Source organism: Helicoverpa zea, chromosome 4 (assembly GCF_022581195.2).
Source record: "Helicoverpa zea isolate HzStark_Cry1AcR chromosome 4, ilHelZeax1.1, whole genome shotgun sequence".
NCBI classification, from domain to species: Eukaryota; Metazoa; Arthropoda; class Insecta; order Lepidoptera; family Noctuidae; genus Helicoverpa; species Helicoverpa zea.
The window spans coordinates 13,663,874-13,684,944 of record NC_061455.1 but is presented as its reverse complement, the minus strand read 5'-3'; the positions used below and the strand labels follow the sequence as shown (position 1 = coordinate 13,684,944).

The 21,071-nt window shown below is 35.4% G+C and overlaps 1 protein-coding gene across 1 annotated transcript; it reads left to right on the top strand.

Moving 5' to 3' along the window:
- Positions 1 to 7,398: 7,398 nt before the first annotated feature.
- On the top strand, positions 7,399 to 17,620 carry LOC124629942 (sphingosine-1-phosphate phosphatase 1-like). The gene is made up of 4 exons (XM_047163621.1): positions 7,399 to 7,937; positions 10,114 to 10,364; positions 11,303 to 11,475; positions 15,364 to 17,620. Exons 1-4 carry the CDS (start codon positions 7,514 to 7,516, stop codon positions 15,779 to 15,781), a joined length of 1,266 nt encoding a protein of 421 aa, XP_047019577.1. The 5' UTR covers positions 7,399 to 7,513; the 3' UTR covers positions 15,782 to 17,620.
- Positions 17,621 to 21,071: the final 3,451 nt, after the last annotated feature.

Sequence of the window (21,071 nt, the reverse complement as noted above, 5' to 3'; positions counted from 1 at the left end):
GTAAGAATTTTATTTCTAGCTTCAGACTTGAAACAATAATGATGAAATGAAGTTTTTCCTGACGCTTCGTACTTGCGATTAAAGCCCCGTAATGACTTTTACGTGCATTTTACTAGCGTAGCGTTTGCTAGTGTTTTATAAACAACCGGACAACTTTGAAATGTCACTACAGTCGAATCGTTTTACACTGACGATTTATGGAAATTATTACCTTTACCTTTTACTCACACATTACCTTACCATTACCACTTTCAATAACCTTACCAACAAGTTACCGCCGCGCCGTTTAAAGCAAACCTTTGAGTGTTACTCAAGGACTCCACGACAGTGGAACGTGACTTTCAAGTCCATGCCAGGCCCTGCCATTTTATACTTGCACACAACATATACGAATCCTCGCGAACCTTGCTGTTCGCACCTCGTAAAGCTGTACAAGACTTGCACACAACATATACGAATCCTCGCGAACCTTGCTGTTCACACCTCGTAAAGCTGTACAAGACTTGCACACAACATATACGAATCCTCGCGAACCTTGCAGGTCGCACCTCGTAAAGCTGTACAAGACTTGCACACAACATATACGAATCCTCGCGAACCTTGCAGGTCGCACCTCGTAAAGCTGTACAAGACTTGCACACAACATATACGAATCCTCGCGAACCTTGCAGGTCGCACCTCGTAAAGCTGTACAAGACTTGCACACAACATATACGAATCCTCGCGAACCTTGCAGGTCGCACCTCGTAAAGCTGTACAAGTTCTCGCCTCTCAGGCATATAGGTCTATAGGTACATATGATAGTTCTACTATCTAATACTTTCGCGCAACCTTACGATTTCTCACGGACCTTACTGTTAGCAACAGTGGAACGTGCCTCGCAAAGCTTTACGAATATAAATATAATAGTTCTACTATTTAATACTTTCGCGCAACTTTACGATTTCTCACGGACCTTACTGTTAGCAACAGTGGAACGTGCCTCGCAAAGCTTTACGAATATAAATATAATAGTTCCACTATTTAATACTTTCGCGCAACTTTACGATTTCTCACGGACCTTACTGTTAGCAACAGTGGAACGTGCCTCGCAAAGCTTTACGAATACAAATATAATAGTTCTACTATTTAGTACTGCCGTACGATCTCTAGTTTTTCAAACATGTAGGTACATAAATACATAGTAATTATGATCACACAAACGTACGTACCCGGTTGACTTCCGCAGTGGGCTCGTGAACTAGCAGATTTCTGCCAGTACTTACACATACATAATGACTAAAAGTAGAATTTAATTTAATATTTCAGAAGTTTTTTTTTTATTGATAACAACATAACACAATAATTTATACGGTTGTACCTAAGTGGTAAATTGTGTCTACAAATGAAATACCTTTGTATTTCCAATCTGCTTTTCAACGTGTCTAAGTGCCAGTATACCTATTATACAATGTTTAAAACTTAAACGGTCGAAACGCAGCTCTCCTGACGGAAAAGATATCTCGTTTACTCATGTTGTATCGTTAACTATTCTAAAAATTGTACTACTATAGGAATTACATTTAATCTCGATGACAACAGAGCACTAACAGTTTAGTGCACTACTAATGTGTTAAGTAAAGGTAGGTATTCCTATTAGACTCGGAACCAACCTACCTAGCAATCATGTTTACATAGTTACAGATCGCTTGGACCAGCCACCGTTCACATTTAATTTGACACCCCATTGCAAAATTATTTAAATTATTACAAATGAAATTAATAGCAAATGCTTAAAGCATAATATGAATCAAACTCAACTAATTTTGGTAACAGTTTCCTTTTATTAATTGAGAGTGGAATATTTCAAAGCTTAATTCCTTATCTCAGCATTGCAACAAGTAATCCGGTTTTCAACCGTGTGGATCAGCACTGGCACTTGCATGCTTCTGCAGATACACTCTCTAAAAGAATTCTGATATACCTAAGCTTCGAGCGTTCTACATCAATGAGTGTCCAGGGGCGCAATTCTACAAATTTAACTTTAGTGCTATGTGTACGTTACGATTACAACGTAGGCACCTATAAAGCCGTTGCTTTATAGTTACGTTTAACTTATCAGCTTTTTAGGATTTTAGTTAACAACTACGTCGTGCAACGAAACGCGCTTTGACAGATGTCATCAGCTTTGTAATCTGTAGCTGTGACATTCAGTGAAACTACAAAACACAAACAAACACCTTAACAGAACAGAATCCATCAATAGAGACTCAACATGGACTCAACTACCGTTCCCCCCCCTTTCATCAAAGTGAACAGCAACTCACAAACAGCGCCCCCGTCGATGCACAATTCCCCCTGTAGAAACGATCGCCGACCCCTCTACAACGTCCGTCCACCTATAGATTGGCCGCAGGATTCCCAATTCATGCGCCCAGCAACGCCGAATAGAAACCTAGAACCTATGAAGTAGGTACCTACTTAGTGAACAACCAAGCGCCGCAGATAAAATGCAGGTGCCACAGGACCCAGGCAGCTCGGTGCCGCTGCTTTGAAAATTTCAAAAAACTGTTCGGTCAGCAGGCATCTCCAGGTTTCACAAGTGGGTGGCAAAGCAACAACAACAATCAGTATGCCAAGAACATTTGTATCCAACAACTGAGAAGGCTACACATTGTACCTACTTCAAAAGATAGATGTATTAATCTCAAATCAATAAATGGATTCTATTTCATGTCTTGGTTATGTTATTCTCCCAACAACCCTCTATGTAAGTTTATTTAGTTTACACTTATAATTCCTGCCGGGCACTGCAATACTGTAAAGTATAATTTACAAATAAATAGCAATATTACAATGAGGGCCACTCTGTTAAACTGCACCAATGTCAGTCAATTGTGACACCAATCAAAATCCACTCAAGCCTGAATCTTGAAGGTTATATTTTAGAAGCACAAGCAATCACCAAATTATGAAATCTAAATCATTAGACAGTACCCAGAGTAAGTATCTATATTGAAACTCCTTCCATGTTTCATTCTTTCAAGATTTTGTCACAGACGTGAAACCCCAGTTAGGTAAATAAAGCAGCATTGTCCCAACAAATCCTAATGGGAATTAATTAAAGTACAAAAATGCTCCATTGCTTAGTTCCTTAAACTTTTGGTCTAAGAGTTTCATATTCACCCAAAATACTCAAATTAGGATTATGAGCTAGGATGTTTACCAAAGATTCCATCTATTGAATACCAAAAGTTCCGATCCACATTTTCCATCTAATATTGCTGCCTGGCACCGTTTTCCTGTTCTGCATCTTCTGAGATATCTCTGTTGTAACATAACAACCTCTCCAATACTGCAAAACAAACCAAATTAAAAGGACTAGAATTATATTCAGGGTGACTGAGCAACCGTTATAATTAACATTAACCAGACAGGCAACCCACTGGAAGCGTTGACGGGTTGGAACGTTGTACATATGTGCATACATACCAGTATAGCTGGGTAAGTACTTCAACATACATAGTCCAACCTACAATGGTCCTTCAATGTGCTATTTGTTTAACTAAATACCTAGCACATGTTTGTCATTTATAGAACAGTTGACCAAAGGTACAAAACCACCAGTTTGTTCTTGTAATATCCACTATATTGTAAGCAAGTCTCTTGAAGTAAGTTGGTACCAGAACAATGTAGCAAGTAAGTAGTTAACTAGACTCTGGGAGGGAAGCCAGGTTTGGAAGCTTATATTATCCAAACCACCAGCACAGAAAATCTGAAATTAATCAAGATTTAAAGAAGGTACTCGTCCAGATTAACTTTCAAATACTTAAAATTACTCAATTCAAAACAGATTATTTAGTAGAAATAACTACTTAATTATTGTAGTAGGGAGTCGCTTACAAACTCAAGGTACCCATAATATCACGCACTCAGTTCACCAAACATTTCACTATATTACAAGTTACAAATTAATTTGAAACTTTCAGTCATAATTGCATTCCCAGTTATTATTTCTCCTGCCCTATATAACTTGGTTTGTTTAATTTATTAACTTCTTAAAATAGCTTGCGCAATAATTTTCTCTTATAACTTCCTAGTTCAACTTGCATTGTATAACTTTCTCAAAGTCAACCCAAAAAATATTGTAAACATTTCCCTTTCATGTTATTATCGTATGTATCAATACATACAAATTGTAACACCTATTATGTTTTTAAAAAGAGTAACCATGGAGTTTCTTGCCCGTTCTTCTCCATAGGAAGCTACTTTTGGAATGGCCAACTAGAAGCAAACTTATTTATAATTTTGACGTTCATAAGTGCTTGTAAAGGCCTACATGAAATAAATGATTTGATTTGATTTGATTACTTTTCACACTTTTATAGTCAATGGGAACCAAAGATTATTTACTTTATGATAGGAACTAGGAACACAATGTAATTTATCTTTCATAAAGGAAATTACTCCCACGACAGGTGTTTGGCTGTATGCTGTAATCATAGCCATCATGTAGCATCACAGCATTAAAACGATTTACTGATTCGCACCAATCTTAAAACAAATGAATGTTCTATGTTCAATTGGTGAAAAATGAATTTCATACGCAATGTGATATTATGATACAGGCTTTCTGGAAAACCCTTATGTGATGAATATACAGTACAATTACTAACGTACAACTTACTTATATGCTTCAAAGAACACACAATTAAACTTTCCAAGTAAAACCTAGACATGAGCACTGGTGTGAGATTCTTTAGTCTCATACAATAATTTATAGTCGAGTCGGTGACTGGATACCATACTAGCATCCTTACTAGAAACTTTAACTTGCACGTTCTTTGGACAGACGGCCAATTTGTTCAGATTTCGGCTGTTTAGGGGGACTTCTAATCCGCAAACTGAACTTACCATACCTGCCCCTTCCTTTCTTTTCAATTCAAAAGAAATAATGTTCGCTACTTACAGACACGCCGCCAATATCATATTTTCACTCGTCGCCAAATGTAGTGTTCGCCCTACCTGTGTCTCTGTAATTACCATCCGATAATTACGATATCGGCTCGCTCGCCCACATAACGTCTTACTCCCGCCACACACTCTCCCGGTTTCCCGCCAACTGGCCATAGAGTATAGTGTGCACTCTCCGCGTCTATGCGACAACGAGACGACAGATATCGGTGATAATACAGTACACTACAGATACAAAGAGCTCGTTTTACGTGAATCGGATTGTCAGTAATATTCAACAAAATGTAGGGTAGCTGTGTGTAACTAAAATATCAAGACAACCAACACCTTAGTCTACCCGTGACCATGGATGCTGTAAAGGATACGAAACGTCGGGATTAGGTTCTTAATATTAATTACAACCGCGATAAAATCCGTAAAAGTACTTTTTTTATACCTAATATTCGCGTAAGTGGCAGAAACCAATATAATGGAACAATTAACCTGGGTAAAAAAGTATGAGTAATTTTTATGAGGTGATCTGCCTCCTTTACTTTGCGTAACAGCTTTGTAGCTTGCTGACTAGTGTCCTCTTCTCTTTCTTTCGTTCTATTGGGCCTTATTGTAGGGGAGGCGTTGCAATTAAGTGAAGGATGCTAAATAGGTGGAATCTTGAACGTTTTGTGGACCTTTGAACTAAGCTCAAAATATGAATAACAACAGTTTGCTGTGTTCAGTATATGTTCGTTCTTGGATGGTTCTTGGCCGGTAGAATCATTGACATATAACTATAGGGACAGGAAATGTCTATGAAAAAAACGTGATACCTGCAGAAACTAAAATGGCTGCCATTACTAGGGTTGTACCGCTACCGGATTCAACAAATATCGATATTGTATTCTAGTTAGAAGTACGTACGAGTCTTACTGGGTGCATAAAAATAACCGAGTATAAATAATTCCTTCGTCATAGAACTAACTATCACATTAACTTTACTGATACTAATAACTTCAACAACATCAACCAAATGGGAGGAGTCATTTCCTTTAAAAAAAAAAAACACAGGCAAAGTAATTATTTATTATTTCAAATAGCCCTATGAAAGTTCTTTCACGACAGACTAGTTTCAGGGTGCCAAAGATTCGGTCTTATGAAGAAGAATCCGCAAGAAACGCCATAAGTAGATACTCTCTTAAAAAAAAATACAATAATTTAAAATCGTTTTCAAGCTATTCATGAGAAAGTTATATAATGCAAATGGAGCTAATTATGTATTAATCGATTGTACAAAACAATTTTAGTGCTAAGAAAAAAATATTTATACAATTCGAAACCTATATTCGGTAACTAAGTTCTGAAGCAAATATTGCAACTTGCATTCCGATTTGCTCGTCTGTGCGGAAGCACTGCCGTGCCCGTGGTCGCCGTAGAAGCATCATGTGAAGATAAAAAGGCAAAACATATTATTTTCAATAAAATATGTCTTTAAAATCCTGAATTTTATAATACGCCTTTTTAATCAAAATGTTTTTAACTGCATTTTAAAACTTTTTATCTGTAAAATGAAGGATATATATATAAAAACATAAACTATTCCCTAAAAATATACACATATATTCGGAACGCAACTAAAACCGCGAGGAAAAGCTAGTATTTAACTAAAGAACAAAATAAAGATGTTTTATTGAAAATAATACACAACTCTGAGGGCTCAGTGTCTTAGGGACAGTAAGTTCTGATGTTAAAATTTGTAAAAGCAGACTTATTAAGTGGATAATATATCGATACTATTATGACAACTGCACAGCACTATGCCAATATGACATGTTATTGTAAACAACATTTATTTCTAAATATAGGTTTTTATACAGAAATAAACCAAAATATAAGTACTTTCACCATCAATTCATGTTCCCGTAACATATTTTTTATCCAATGTGAATTATTTTATGTAGTTTCTAGCAAAAATAGGTTCCTAACCTGTGTAACGACAATCCAGCTTCATTTTGGTGCTTCCTAGCACCACACTTCACAATACAACACATAGGCATATTCGTTGATTATTTCACTATTGAAATAGTAAAGTCTTAAAAGTAAACACGAGTGATTTTCTATAAAATAGCAAAAATAAGTCACGAAGAGCACCTATTTGACAGCACAACTACCATGACATATGGCCAGATATGGCACGCACCTACAAACCGGAGGAATTCAAAAGTAAAATGTCACCATTTTACGCAATCACAAAAATATTGTTGTCCCTGTTTTCAAATACACTTATCTGCTTAGAAAGAGTGAGACAGAACTATGTTGCATAGTTTGTTTCATATTTATATAACTATAGATACGTCTATAACAACACGGCGTCTCCTTATAATTCTAAGCTCGATGGGTAGAATAGCTCAGTCAGACATTTGACATTTCTGACAGACAGCAGCATGACTGACAATGAGTGACACTGACAGCTTTGCATTGCAAACAAGTTCATTTATCGCGAGAAACTTGTGCTAAATAGGTGATTAGATTCTCGTTTAGCGGTGTGTTTTATATAAAAGTGGCTTGCTTTTAGAAATAAATCAACATGTGGGAACAGATAATAGAATATTTAAAAGATCCTCTACTAGTTATAAAAGTTCAAAACTTTTTCGGTGTTACTTACAAAAGTAATGAAAGTAGTCATAATAATGAATCATCCGAAGTGGTACATTCAGATAGATTAGAGCGTTTGAACGAGGAGTCTGAGATCAAGCAGCACAAGAGGATCCCCAGCAACATCTCGAGCAGTTCCCAGTCGTCGTGCGACACGGACAGCTCGGCGGAGAGCGGCGGGAAGGATGCCGTGGAGTGCAGCATCAACAACAAGTTCTGGTACTACCTGTTCGTGCTGGGCACGGAGCTGGGTGACGAGATATTCTACGCGACGTTCATACCCTTCTGGTTCTGGAACATCGACGGAGCAGTCGGCAGGAGGGTGGTGCTAGTCTGGACTATAGTTATGTATATTGGTGAGTTCATTTCTAACCTACTACCTACCGTGTTTTCACCTTAAGTTAGAGTTGAAACCCAAACTTATTGGTGCCCTGTGTAATTAATTGCCTAAATCTTTGACGAAAACTGAATACATGACTTATATTAGTGTTGGATCATAAAAAACCCCTTCTTTTAACTATTTAAAATAAAGTTGAACAGATATCAGTGTACAACCAATGTCTATCATCATCATTATCATAGTTGTAGCACTCTTCAGAGTTGCCATCAGACTTAAGAGTTCTATTAGAAATAAGTCAGATAATTATGATAAACAAACTGTATCATATGTACTGGCCACTCTCCATAGGACAGTGAGCTCTGATCTCACTCATCAAGACTCAAACAATAACATGATGGTGGAATGTTTGATAACACTGCTTACTCATCAAACACACACACACACTTCACATGCATAGTGATATAACAAGAGTGCACTCATGCAACTCTAATAGTTTCTCATTTCATTACCATGACGTACCTACTTTAATTATTAATTCATTAATTGACGTTTCAACAATATTTTTAAAGACAGACTATCATTGTGCATTAAAATACTTTTAATTTTATGTTTAGTATTCGCAATTATAAAATTTGCTCTATTGTATCATGTGAAGCGGCACTTATTATTATAATTAACAATGCATTCCAAACCTATTATCACATTAAATTCAAAATTACTGGCTAACATTATTTAAGACATAAAATTCAGTATCACATTCTTATGTTCTATTAGTACATCAGATGGCCCTGAAGTCATTATGTGCACATGACCATAAATATTAAATGATTTTCTAATACTACCAAGCCCATGTGTGATGTAATTTAATACTTATTTATATTAACTTATGTATAATTCAGCAAAATATACAGGATCATAATATCCAATGTTATTTATAGAACTATACAACTTTTATATTTAGCTTGGTACTAAGTAGATAGAGATTGTTCACTTTATTTTCCTATTGATATTTTTTGTGCACAAGGCCGTGCAAGAAGTTTGTAGTTAGGTAGGAGGCAACCTTGACATTCTTGTTAGATAATAATAGGCATAAACTGTACATGACTTAAAAGACAGTTAAATTATTTTCATAAAATATTTGAAAATGCAAGATGCCAACATTAAAAGCCAGTTAATTCTTAAATCTCAACTAAAAACTTAAGCATTTGGTCAATTTTGTCTTCGAAATATTTAGATGACTTTTTGAGCATTAGAAGTATCCATTCAAACATCCTTGCAATACACAATTTGCAAATAACCATTGTAATGGATAATTAAGAAAAATTGATAACATCACTCTAGCAGTCCAACAGGGGTGTGTGACACCATATACATAATTATCTTAACTATTATCTATATTAACACTACACAATAAAATACTTTTTGCTATGTGTAATGTCAAAATGTCTACAGACAACAATAGGTAGGTAGGTGGCAAAAATTATGAATTTTAATCAAAATACATAAGCTAAACATAAGTGTATTAAGTGACAAACAGGTTGATTTATTTTTTACTATCTCAGAAATAAATGAAATCATAGATAGTAATGAGTCAGAAAACAATAATTTTAATGATTCATGCATTTTCTTGAAATTATTTATATGGAGCTGTAAATCAATATATTTTACGTACGATTGATGAAGATACTGCCTTTTTGTTGTCTACCTGTGTGACTCATGTAATTGGGGATTAAATTGTTCTCGGACATTAATAAGATTATCAAAAAGATAGTGGTTTGTAGTACGTAATTAGCTAATGTATTTATTAGGTTGGAAATGAGGTAAAAGTAGATTTTCAATTATCAACGATATCAGAAACCTGGCGCCTGATTTTGGTTCGCGGCGCACAGAGTCCTGGGTTTTGTACCTCTCATGCCTGGGGATGCATGTAAAGCCATCTCCTACTATTACCCGGTAACAGTGCCATTGAAAATTTAACGTATTTTACCATCAGGTGCTCTTTGAGAATACTCAGAGACTAGGGTTCATTACGAAATTAAAAGAAAATAAAAATAAATAGTCTTCATTTAAAGTGCCAAAGTATGCAAATGCCATTCAGCAATTAATATTAATTTATTTTACGTTTTTCCGTTTAAATATTCATTCAAGACTTAATAGACCTCATAATCCAACGAAAGCTTCACAAATTTCAGGACAAGGTTTCAAAGATATAATCCGGTGGCCTCGGCCTGGCTACCCCGTGAAGAAGCTGCAGCAAAAGTGGGCCATAGAATACGGGATGCCGTCGACGCACGCCATGGTCGGCGTGTCCATACCCTTCTCCGTGCTGCTGTACACCATGGACCGATATCAGTACCCCGTGCACTGGGGGGTGCTGATCGCGGTTTCCTGGTGCACGCTCATCTGCGTCAGCAGGGTCTACTTGGGGATGCATAGTGTGCTGGTAAGATATTTTCTTGTTAAAACAGTTGCTATATCGAGAGATATTCCGAATTATAAGACTAAGGTATCTTGTCAAAAATTGACGTAATTATCTTGTTTAGTAACTGGGTTGTTAAGCCTAGATAAAAAAGTGTACATGTAATATTCCAGAGTACTTATAATACCTACCCGGTTATTCCGTGTAATAATAATGTCGTAACAGGGCGCGGCCGTAATGTTCCCGACTATTTAACGTGGAAGAAGCAAAGCATGGTGTTTTGCTATTTTTGATTTTTTTAATAACTTCAAACAATAATCATACAATGTAGTAATAGTAAGTCGCCACCTGTGTAGCGTTAACGTCAATTACACTGTTATCCAATCTTGGGGCTTAGCGCTCTTGATTACCCACATTTTATCTTTTATATTCTTTTGTTAATATTGATATTTAGGTGGAACATTAAAGATTCCAGAAATATATTATCCGTAAAGCAGCAAATAAAGTACTTGATAAGGTTTTGCTACATTGTTGATTTTCTGTAAATGAAGTGAAACGTGAACAGAAATCATATATTTTGTCTATGATTAGTTTCAGTTAGACTTGAAAAGGGATTCAAAACTTATAACACCACAAAAGTTAATGTTCCGTCTACATTCATAAAGAGATGCGACAGGAAGACCAACAACCGCACAAATAGTCCTTATCTAATCAGTCAATTCATTTGTACAAAAGAGGTCAAGTACTAGACGTCTTGTAACAAAAAACTTCAAAATGTCTAGCGCTCTATACTTCCGTTAAATATAGGAGTAGTAAAATTGGCTTATATTTTTGTTTGATAGATTCGCTAGGTTGAATTCATTAGTTTTGGAGCCCTTAGGGTGCAAAAAAAGGATTGTCCCTCTTTGTAATGTTGGTATAGAAGGACAATGTTTGATCAAATGTTGTTTCGTAATTTCCAGGACATAGCAGCAGGTCTGCTGCTGGCGACGGCGCTGGTGTCGGTGCTGATCCCGCTGGTGGACCGGCTGGACTGGTTCCTGCTGACGTCACAGCTGTCGCCCTTCCTCGTCATCGCGGCCTCCATACTCGTCATCGTGTTCCATCCCAACGCCGATAAGTGGACACCCACGAGGTCAGCAATCAATTGCAATGATCAGAATTTTATTTTAGTTTGTTAAACTAAACATTAGCATTATTATAGCATGTTTACAAAAATGAAAGTAGGCTATCATACCACATGCCCAACTGAGGTTTTAATTGTTTTATATTCATATGGCTTGAAAGTTAAACAGCCTGGATTAAATATATTCCGTGAAAATCATAAAATGCATGATAACATTCAGTTGCATGACGTAATGCTGACAATGGTTGGAATATGATTTATAAACTCCACAGAGAGTTGTAAGTAGTAGGTAGTAGTAGTTCTTCTTATTAAATGATTATTTCGTTCTTAGATATTTTAAATAAACATTAAAATCTGTCCCATATAAGTCTGTTCTAAGTACCGGTTTAGCATTTTAATTACAGTACATAGTGTCTGTGTCATAAAAGGGCACTTTGTTCAGGGTTATCACTTAGTTCAGGGAATTCCCGCTACAACATACTTTTCTAATGAGTACGAAGTAAATAAAGAAGGATCGTATAGTCGATATACGCGGAACTAATAAAATGTTCCCACAAATCTCAACAATTGGAATGGAAAAGATCTTTAGTTAGAAATGTACTACGATCGTCGATTTATTGCTAAATTGACGACTACTTAGAACGCAGTTGGCACACATATGTGGTATGTTATGTTTTGCAGTCAGACAGTAACTTTTCCTCATGTATTTCCCAGATAGTGTAAACAGAGAGTTATCTAGCTAGATAGAGCACCCCGCCGCCACGCGGCACGCGACGCCGTTGTGCAACAATGAATACTAGGTGCATAGACCAAGTAGACAATGCTTGCATACGTAATGCATTATTTAAATATCGGTTGTGTCAAACCTAATCACATTAAATCCTATCACACATACTTTATGATGTTCTATGGCGAATTGTAAAGGAACTAATCTAATCCAGTGGCGGATTTACCAATAGGCCAAGTAGGCCAGTGCCTAGGGCGGCAGATTTAGAGGGGCGGCAAATTTACCATTTTTTTTTTTACAGTTTTTTTTTATATAATTATATGAGTATGTGATCATGAATTTTAAAATATTCCAATAGCGTTTCAATAAAAATAAAATAAAAAAATCCGCTCGCTTCGCTCGCGGTTTTTTCATCATTTCTGGTCTATTCTGCGCACTTTGAGTCCTCAATCTAACAAAAAGTTAAAGCACCGAACTAGCAAAAATAACTGACGCTCTACGCTGACGATTTCTAAGCTGTTTAGGAGGTGGAGGACTTTCGTGTACTAAAACTCAAAAATTTTTGCGCTCGCTGCGCTCGCAGCTATTTCACTTTACACTGGTTTTTTTCAAACTTGTTTGAGTATTTTTGAGTTCCAAGACTCCAAAATTTCGCGCTCGCTACGCTCGCTTGACAGTGACTTTTTTCTAATTTCTTTAGGTATCATTGCGTCCCAAAAATCACAAATTTCGCGCTGGCTACGCTCGCGGCTTCTTGTCTTTGCAGTGTTTTTTTTGGGAACAAATATAATGACCACCATAAAATGCTTTGATACCCTTAGTTTTGTAACCAGAAATAATTACTGAACACCAGAAAAATAAAGTCTAAAAATGTAATAGTACCAGCTATTTTAGTCACGTCTTCACTTTAAATTGTATTCGACCACCAAATTTAGTAAATGATCACCAACTCTTGACGACCAAATTAATGTATTATTTTTGCCTAAATAAGTCACTGTGTTTGCCATAAAATGTAGGCTTATTACCAAATAAAGTATTATGGTGCCATATTAAGTTATGTGTCCGGCTTGCAATGCATGCGTGAGTGTCAGTATGACGAGTGACAGGGGAAAATGGAAGAAAATGACATATTGCGCCGACCCCAAGTAAAATTGGGAACAGGGCTGGAGAAAGAAGAAGAAGAATGTGTTTCTCAATACACTTCCTCGACAACACACTCTTATCGCACTGTTTAGAGGCATGCAATAGACAATTTTCCACCCTAGTGCAGGAAAAGGGCCGAACTTATTTTTTTGGAGTCAGTTTACTAAAACAGGATAGCAAGATGTAAAAACTTTGATTATCATTTTATATTAAAACGCTGGTATAATTTTGATGATCATTTACTTCTTTTGGTGATCATTTACTACTTTTGGGATAACAATGATTTATTTCGACTCATTTTGCTTAAATTAATCTTACTTTAAAATGGTGGTCTAATTTTGGTGATCATTTACTATTTTTGGCTTTCGCATGATTTATTTTGGAGTAATTTCACTTAAATAGGATAGCAAAGTGTTAAAACTTTGGTTATAGTTTTGCATTAAAATGCGAGTTTCATTTTGGTGATCATTTACTATTTATGTCTGCTATTTGTTACTATATCTGGTGATCAGTTAAACATAAGCCGTTTTTTTTTTCACATTTGTTTGGGTACTTTTGTTTCCCAACCCTAAACAATTTCGCGCTCGCTACGCTCGCAACTTTTTTACTTTACGGCGGTTTTTTAAAACTTGTTTTGGTACTTTACTGTTCCAAAACTCAACAATTTCGCGCTCGCGCTCACGGCTTTTTCACTTGATACTGATTCTTATAAAAATAGCTAGAGCTTTATAAGTTTGCAGTGATCTGTCTCCGGTTTCTTTATGTTAAACCCAGCGAAAACTACCATTAATGATTTCTACACGATTTTTAAGTACTTCAATTACAATTTAGTCCGTGATTATATTTTGTCGTTTTTTTTTTCGGGCCACCTGATGCTACGCCGCCACTGATCATAGCACCCGAACGAATAAACCGATTTCAATTTAGTTTTTTTTTATTACAGGATTTTTACGGGCGAGTGTTCTTGGACATGTTTGATGAAAATCGATTGAGCTGTTTAAAAGTTACAGAGGTTTTCCGCTTTAAAGTCGCTGTCAAATAAACTTGTTAGGTCAACATTAAACTCTTCGGTACATAGCGGGTTGCAAAAATAATCTAGTAAGAGTAACTGACAGAAATATCATTAAGTTCACAATCATTAGGGGCGGCAAAAATTGAATGGCCTACTAGCGGCAAATTTCTAAATCCGCCACTGCTAATCCATTCATTTGTTTAGCCACAGGAGTCATTTTTCGTTTTCATAATTTACAACATCGTGTGTAAAGCAGAGATAAAGTACATAATATATTGAACAGTTGACAGAGGTCAGTTTTTAGGAGGGAGAATTTACCTTGTTTGTACTGACTCTTAAATAGTGTTCTTAATTCTCGCACATTTTTATTCTATTAACTTTGTTCGAAAAATTCTTATTAATTTTTTTTTCTTTGTATTAATCGGAATATATACCTAAACCAGTATATTAATTTAATGTGATTAGGTATGACACACTTTGCATACTATGACGTTGCTGATATAAATCTGTCTGTGACAGTTGAAAGACAGTTGAAAGATAACTTTATCTTTTTAGGTGAATTCATCAACAACTTTTTTTAGCTTTTAGCAGAATTTGTATCATTTTGGGTTTGGCCTATAGATATACTTGGGAAACAGCATTCTTTCCATTGTGTTTAAATACTTGTTTACTTCTTAGAACAAGGAAAGGTTAATACTTATACATTCAAAAAACAAGACTAATGTAAAGCAAGAAAAAATACTCACACGGATGTTATATTCTAGGTATAACCACTCGTAGAAACTTGCGGTCAGACCAATTAAGTCAACGACTAAATAGAACTAACATATTAATTTTGATAATTTTTTTTTTGAGTTTTTTAGCTGTCATTGTGAGCAAAAAATATTAACAGGATCTCATTTTAATAGAATGAAAATTAAAATAAAAAAAACACGACACAAAGATGACGGTTTCTTTGAAAACGATTATTTGTTTGTATTTCAAAAGCTGTAACGTTTGTAATGACGAATTGCAGAGGCGATACGACGATGATAGTGAGCGTGTGCGCGGGCATCCTGACCGGCGCCTGGACGCACTACCAGCTCGGCAACATGGCGGCCAGCCCCGCCGCCCCGCCCTACCAGATCATCTGGCCCTCCTACAACATGCTCGGCTGCACCATCCTGCGCACCATCCTCGGCTTCTGCGGAGTCCTCGCCACCCGGGCCATAGCTAAGTCCCTCTCCTACGCCTTCGTCTGCGCACTGCTAGGCAAAGACAAAAACGAGCTGCGCAACTCTGAGGACAGCTTAGACAACAAGAACAAAATCATCGTCGAACTCAGCTACAAGTACTTCACGTACGGCATGATAGGCTTCAACACGACCTACGTGTTCCCCCGCGTATTCGATTTGCTGAAAATCAACAGGCCTACGTATTACACAGAGATTTAACGCCTTTACTAGTCTTTTTGGGCTTAGTTAGTGATGTCGGAATCTTATGCGATGGTGCGTTTAGTTATCGATATCGATACGCAAGGTTACGTGTAAATTCAACTCATTTTAAAAGTCATTAAATGAGCTTGAATGTTAATGTCTGGACTACAGAAAATAATTAAATCGAAATGAAATAGGAATAAATTAGGAGTTTCATGGCCTTATACTGAGGTGGTCAGGCTTGGTTAGTGATGTGAAAGAGATTACGTAGGTATATGTAATTTGTGCAATAAATCGAATTGTTAAACAAATTATATACTATAATTATAAAATATGCAGTCTGGTGAAAAAGTTTGTTATATATTTTTGTATCTATTGCCTGTCGGAGCCAAAAATGTGTAAAAATGTGTAAAATTTTCATAATTTATTGTTATTTGTACATGTTAGGTACATGTGTTTAAAATATAGTCCAGACCTCATTTAGGTATCACGTTATCAGTAGTTTAGATAATATTTATTCTATTGTATTTTCGACAAAATATAGTATTACACACACACAAACATAGATTGTACACAAAAGTTTTGCTTACACGCCGATAGATGGCACAGCTGTGTTGTACGAAATTATAAATGTTTATCAAACTTACAGATACTAAAGTGTAAGTTAAAATGAACCGTGATGCCATAATATTTAAATGGTTTTTAATATCTTAGCACAAATCTTCCTCTCTGTTAAATGTCATTAATACATTATACACATCATATTTTTAAAAAAATAATTATGAGCTTTTTAATGAAAGCTGAATTTTATACTTGTACGAATTATATTTTACTATTTAGAGGCTAGTTTGCACGAATTGTTAACACTGTTCGGTTGTTAAATATTTTGTGAATTGTAATTTATTAAATAATTTTCATCCGAATGAAACTGGCCATTTCGAATACATTCCTAGAACATTAATTTAATAATTTAAAGAAATAATACTTCAGTAGTTGTGTGTGAAGCAATATTTAGTTTAGCCGAGACTTAAACCAAGCGCAATATATTTGATGTGTTTTAGCATCGTTGTTAAAGTTCGACTAATCCTTACTAATATTAAACATGTGAAAGGAACTCTGTTCTTTGCGCTTTACACTGAACCGATTTAAAATCAATTTGGTACCTACACATACGTAGGCTAATATAACCCGAGGCGTATTGACGCGAGTGAGTAACAAGTGCCTGCGATACTGATCTATACTGTTGTGAGATAAATTCTATATTGTTATGTGTATGTCCACACGAGTAGAGTATAGTATCGTCACCATTAAATTATAGTTTTTTTTTTTTTTGTATTCGAAAGCAATGGTATACGTTTTCCGCTGCTCTTGTTAAACTTAATACCAATAAAATTAATACCAGGTTGTTGTGTTTCATGTTCTCTGTATCATGTCAGGGTGCTAAGTGAGCGATGTGGACGCGAACTTTCACTTTGCTCACTTCAAAGGGAAATACGACGGCTAGCGTTCGCATCCACATCATTCATTTAGTACGCAACGTTAGATTTTTTGTAAATATATTTCTCTTGTCCTAAAAGGTAAATAATTTTATCATAAATTTTAATACTGAATTCATTTTATTGTATTTTTTAAACCTTGCGACTTAATTGTTAACATTTTAGGACAAGAGAGAATAAATGATGAATAGATAATAAACTGTGTTGATTATGGTTGTATGGTTATCTATACAAACTGTATAGTCTGTATTATGTTGTCGTTTGTCACCCCGTTTACTATAAATTATTATTATAAAATTTATTTTCTTATTATAATAATTATATTATGATTATTTAAAATTAAAAAGCCACTCAACTTTTATATTATTATTTCAAATTTTCTACTAAGGGTCGATTTTACAATCATCAGTTGACTTCTATCTGAAGAATAAATATAGCGGTTTGACAAGACGTCAAACATATTCTGTAGATAAAAGTTATCTGACGATTGAAACATCGGCCTTAAATCCAATACCAATCCATCAAAAGTATTGACTCATTATACAAGTATTAAAGGAGTTTAGTATTTTTATACATCAATGAACAAACAGACGTTGTTAAAAATATGAATATGAAATACATATTTAATGAATGTATGAATTATCAGCAGCGAGATAACTTTTTTATACAAATATTTATCTAGTAACCGTTTGTTGTTTTTAAATGACCATTTCATATCTGTTATAATTAAGCTATAGGTTATATGAGGTTAAAATGCGTTATCTTTGGGAAAATCCACAATTTTTACGTCTGATAAAACATCGGTCGTGTTCACAGAATTTACTTTTCATAATCGCTTAACAGATAATCCTGAAAGCAGCGCCAACTCATCATCCGCCTAGCCTTTCTGTAACTACCTATGTAGGTACTCATGCTGGCATCTGAGTACGAGATGTTCAAATGACAGCTGAACCACTCGGCTTGCATCGTGTTTTCAACCAAACCATCCAACCAAACCAAAAAGTAAGTAAGAATATTGTTGTAAGTAGTCTAATTCTCGAGGAAGGTCACATTATCCGGATGCAGGAAGAAGTTCCCTAAAAAGCGCATAGTTTTACATTCGCTTACACATCATTTGTACATACACCTATATTTATAGTTTACCTTATGGGTGGGTTTTTCGTCTTATCAGACAGAACTTAACAACTGTATATGTGAACCAGATTAAATAAATTATTGTTCCTGGATATCCATATAGAATCCTCATGTTTACAAAAAAGGAATTAATGAGATTAGAGATCAGCAAATAATTATTTTGTCTCGCCGTACCCACGTGATTTTGTTGTTTTTAAGTGTTTCAGACTGAATGAAATAATGATAAGTTCATGATGCTTCTTACGCAAATATGAAAACAGTTTACGCATTGTTTTTGTAACAAGCACTCCAGCCACTAATAACGTGTTCCTACTAATCGTTTCATTACAAATAAAGATAAACAATGTCATTAATTAATATTTTATCGGTAATTGATGGATTTATTAGCTGGTCCACTAGCCCACATAATTTTCTTGAAATGCCATTTTGAAAAACCCAAACACTTTACTAAATACATAATTGGGTCTTGGATCATTTGTGTATTGAATAAATATAAACTATCGGAATATCCGTAGGAATTCTGTACCTACCTAGTTTACTCGCAATAGGGGTTTTTGTTCATTGTTCGATAATAATGTGTTGTTTGAAAATAGCGTGCAGGGGTTTTCTTTTAGGTAGGTATTGTTTGTTTTATCTTGGTAGTTACCGGGTGAATACTTTCCATTCACGGTAATTAGTGCGTAGATTGGTCGTACAATAAATAACTCCCTATCTAGTTGACTAAAGTTCTAGGAAGTTGGTTCGGAAAGACCGTATAATATAACGACTATGTAAGTTTTCCTTAAAAATCGTTTATTTCTTGGAAACTGAAAAAGGGGGGCCTGAAGTGGGTACAAACCACTCTAACCTGTACTCTACCTGTACTAACCTAAGGCGCATTGGTTTTTACTGCTTGATTAACATTCGAAATACCTACTTCTGTACATTTAATGTACCTAAATGGGAAAAATATTATACTTATTACATTTTGTGTTAACAGGAAGGTCATTGACCGCTCAAACTGCAGCTGCACCATTGTCGGTGTTGCTGGTACCCATTGCATTAATTTCATCGTCAAAAGTATCTATGCAGATTTAGATTTTAACGCTGAAAATTAATCCTTCCGCTCATTCTAAAGGAGAAGCTATAATAATCCTATTTTGTTCTGCATCACATTTTTTTCCCATTGCAAACTAAATTTTCCATTTGGAAAACGCTGGTTTTATTTTTGTGAGTACTTACTGTCAGTCGCATACCTAATATTAGGTACAATGTTTAACTCAAGTATATTGCGTTATCACTCGTAGGTCAACTCGACGGTCACTCTGTTATCTGTCACTATAATTATATTCATAATTTTGTATCTCCTAAAGGCGTTTGCTCATTGCTTATCAGACATGTTTATACCTATGTAGCAAGAGTAGGGAGCTATATAAGTTCTGTGTAGTCCGTAGTTCTGTTTCATTTGACCGCTTGATACGGTACGTATAAGATGAATTGTTTCTATTGTATGAAAACTTAGGGATATCACCTATTTTTGATGAATTCTCACAGATTACTTAGGTACTGCGGCTAAACTGTGACTGGGTTATTAACTCATGTAATAAAATTAAATTAGCATTTTTTATGCTAAACATTTAATGAAATTAATTAATGTATATTTTTAATACAAACTGTTCCCTTTAGTTTCATCGTCGAAAAGACACTTTGTTTTCTCCAGACCGCTTAATGACAGAAGGCTAGGAGTTTTTTAATTCTATATGAGTAAGATATTTCCCATAATAATGATAAATATTTTTTAAAGGAAACCACATTGTTTAAAGTAAGAGGAAAAGTAAAATTTCCTTATCAAATTCCTATTTGGGGCTACGGTTTTTTGCGGTATTATATTATTTACCTGTCAAATGTCACATAAAGATACATTCATATTGCAGGGATTCCCTTAATGGGAAAAGTATCACATTCGGTACATTTGTTGATCATATGTCTGGTAATACGGGAGGGTATTGAATAAGGTGAAAAAAGGCACTTGTTCGCTTTCGATTTACTTAGTAACTATTTAGTAATCTGTGCTTTAGGACAGATTCACTTTACGGCCGAAGTTGGTACAGTTAGCGGGTAAGGCGACATCTCGCCCACGTAAAAGGTATTAAAATAGGTTCAGTCGTTTTACCGCGAACGGCGGAATAAACAAACTTTCCCAACCCATATTAGTTAGGATTTTTGTTGTGACATGTGCTCTGATCATACGTAAACAGTATGTCAGTTCTGCGAATCATATCACCAGTTTTTATGTCGCTCAGTTTAATAAAAACACACCAGTTTGTTATAATTTGTATTTATCGATATATAAAACTGACAACAATATTTTAAAATAAGTATTTTGCGCTTAGTTATGTTACGCTATTTTTTATATAATTATATATTTTTACATAACATGCATTGAATCCAAATACTATACATTTACTTCCTAATAAGTTATAGTAGAGCAAGTCACTGCTACTGAGCGTCTGACTTCGTTCATTTCCTCGCACTGTTAAAATACAATAAAGAAAAAAACGTCAAAATGTAATAAAAGCATATCACAGCGTCGTTTCTACTTTGGGAAGATCGTTGGGCAGCTTTTAGACTAGCGAAGTTGAGTAAGAGCTTATAGCCAGGACCGAACATACTGCAGTACTACGATATATAACAGAATA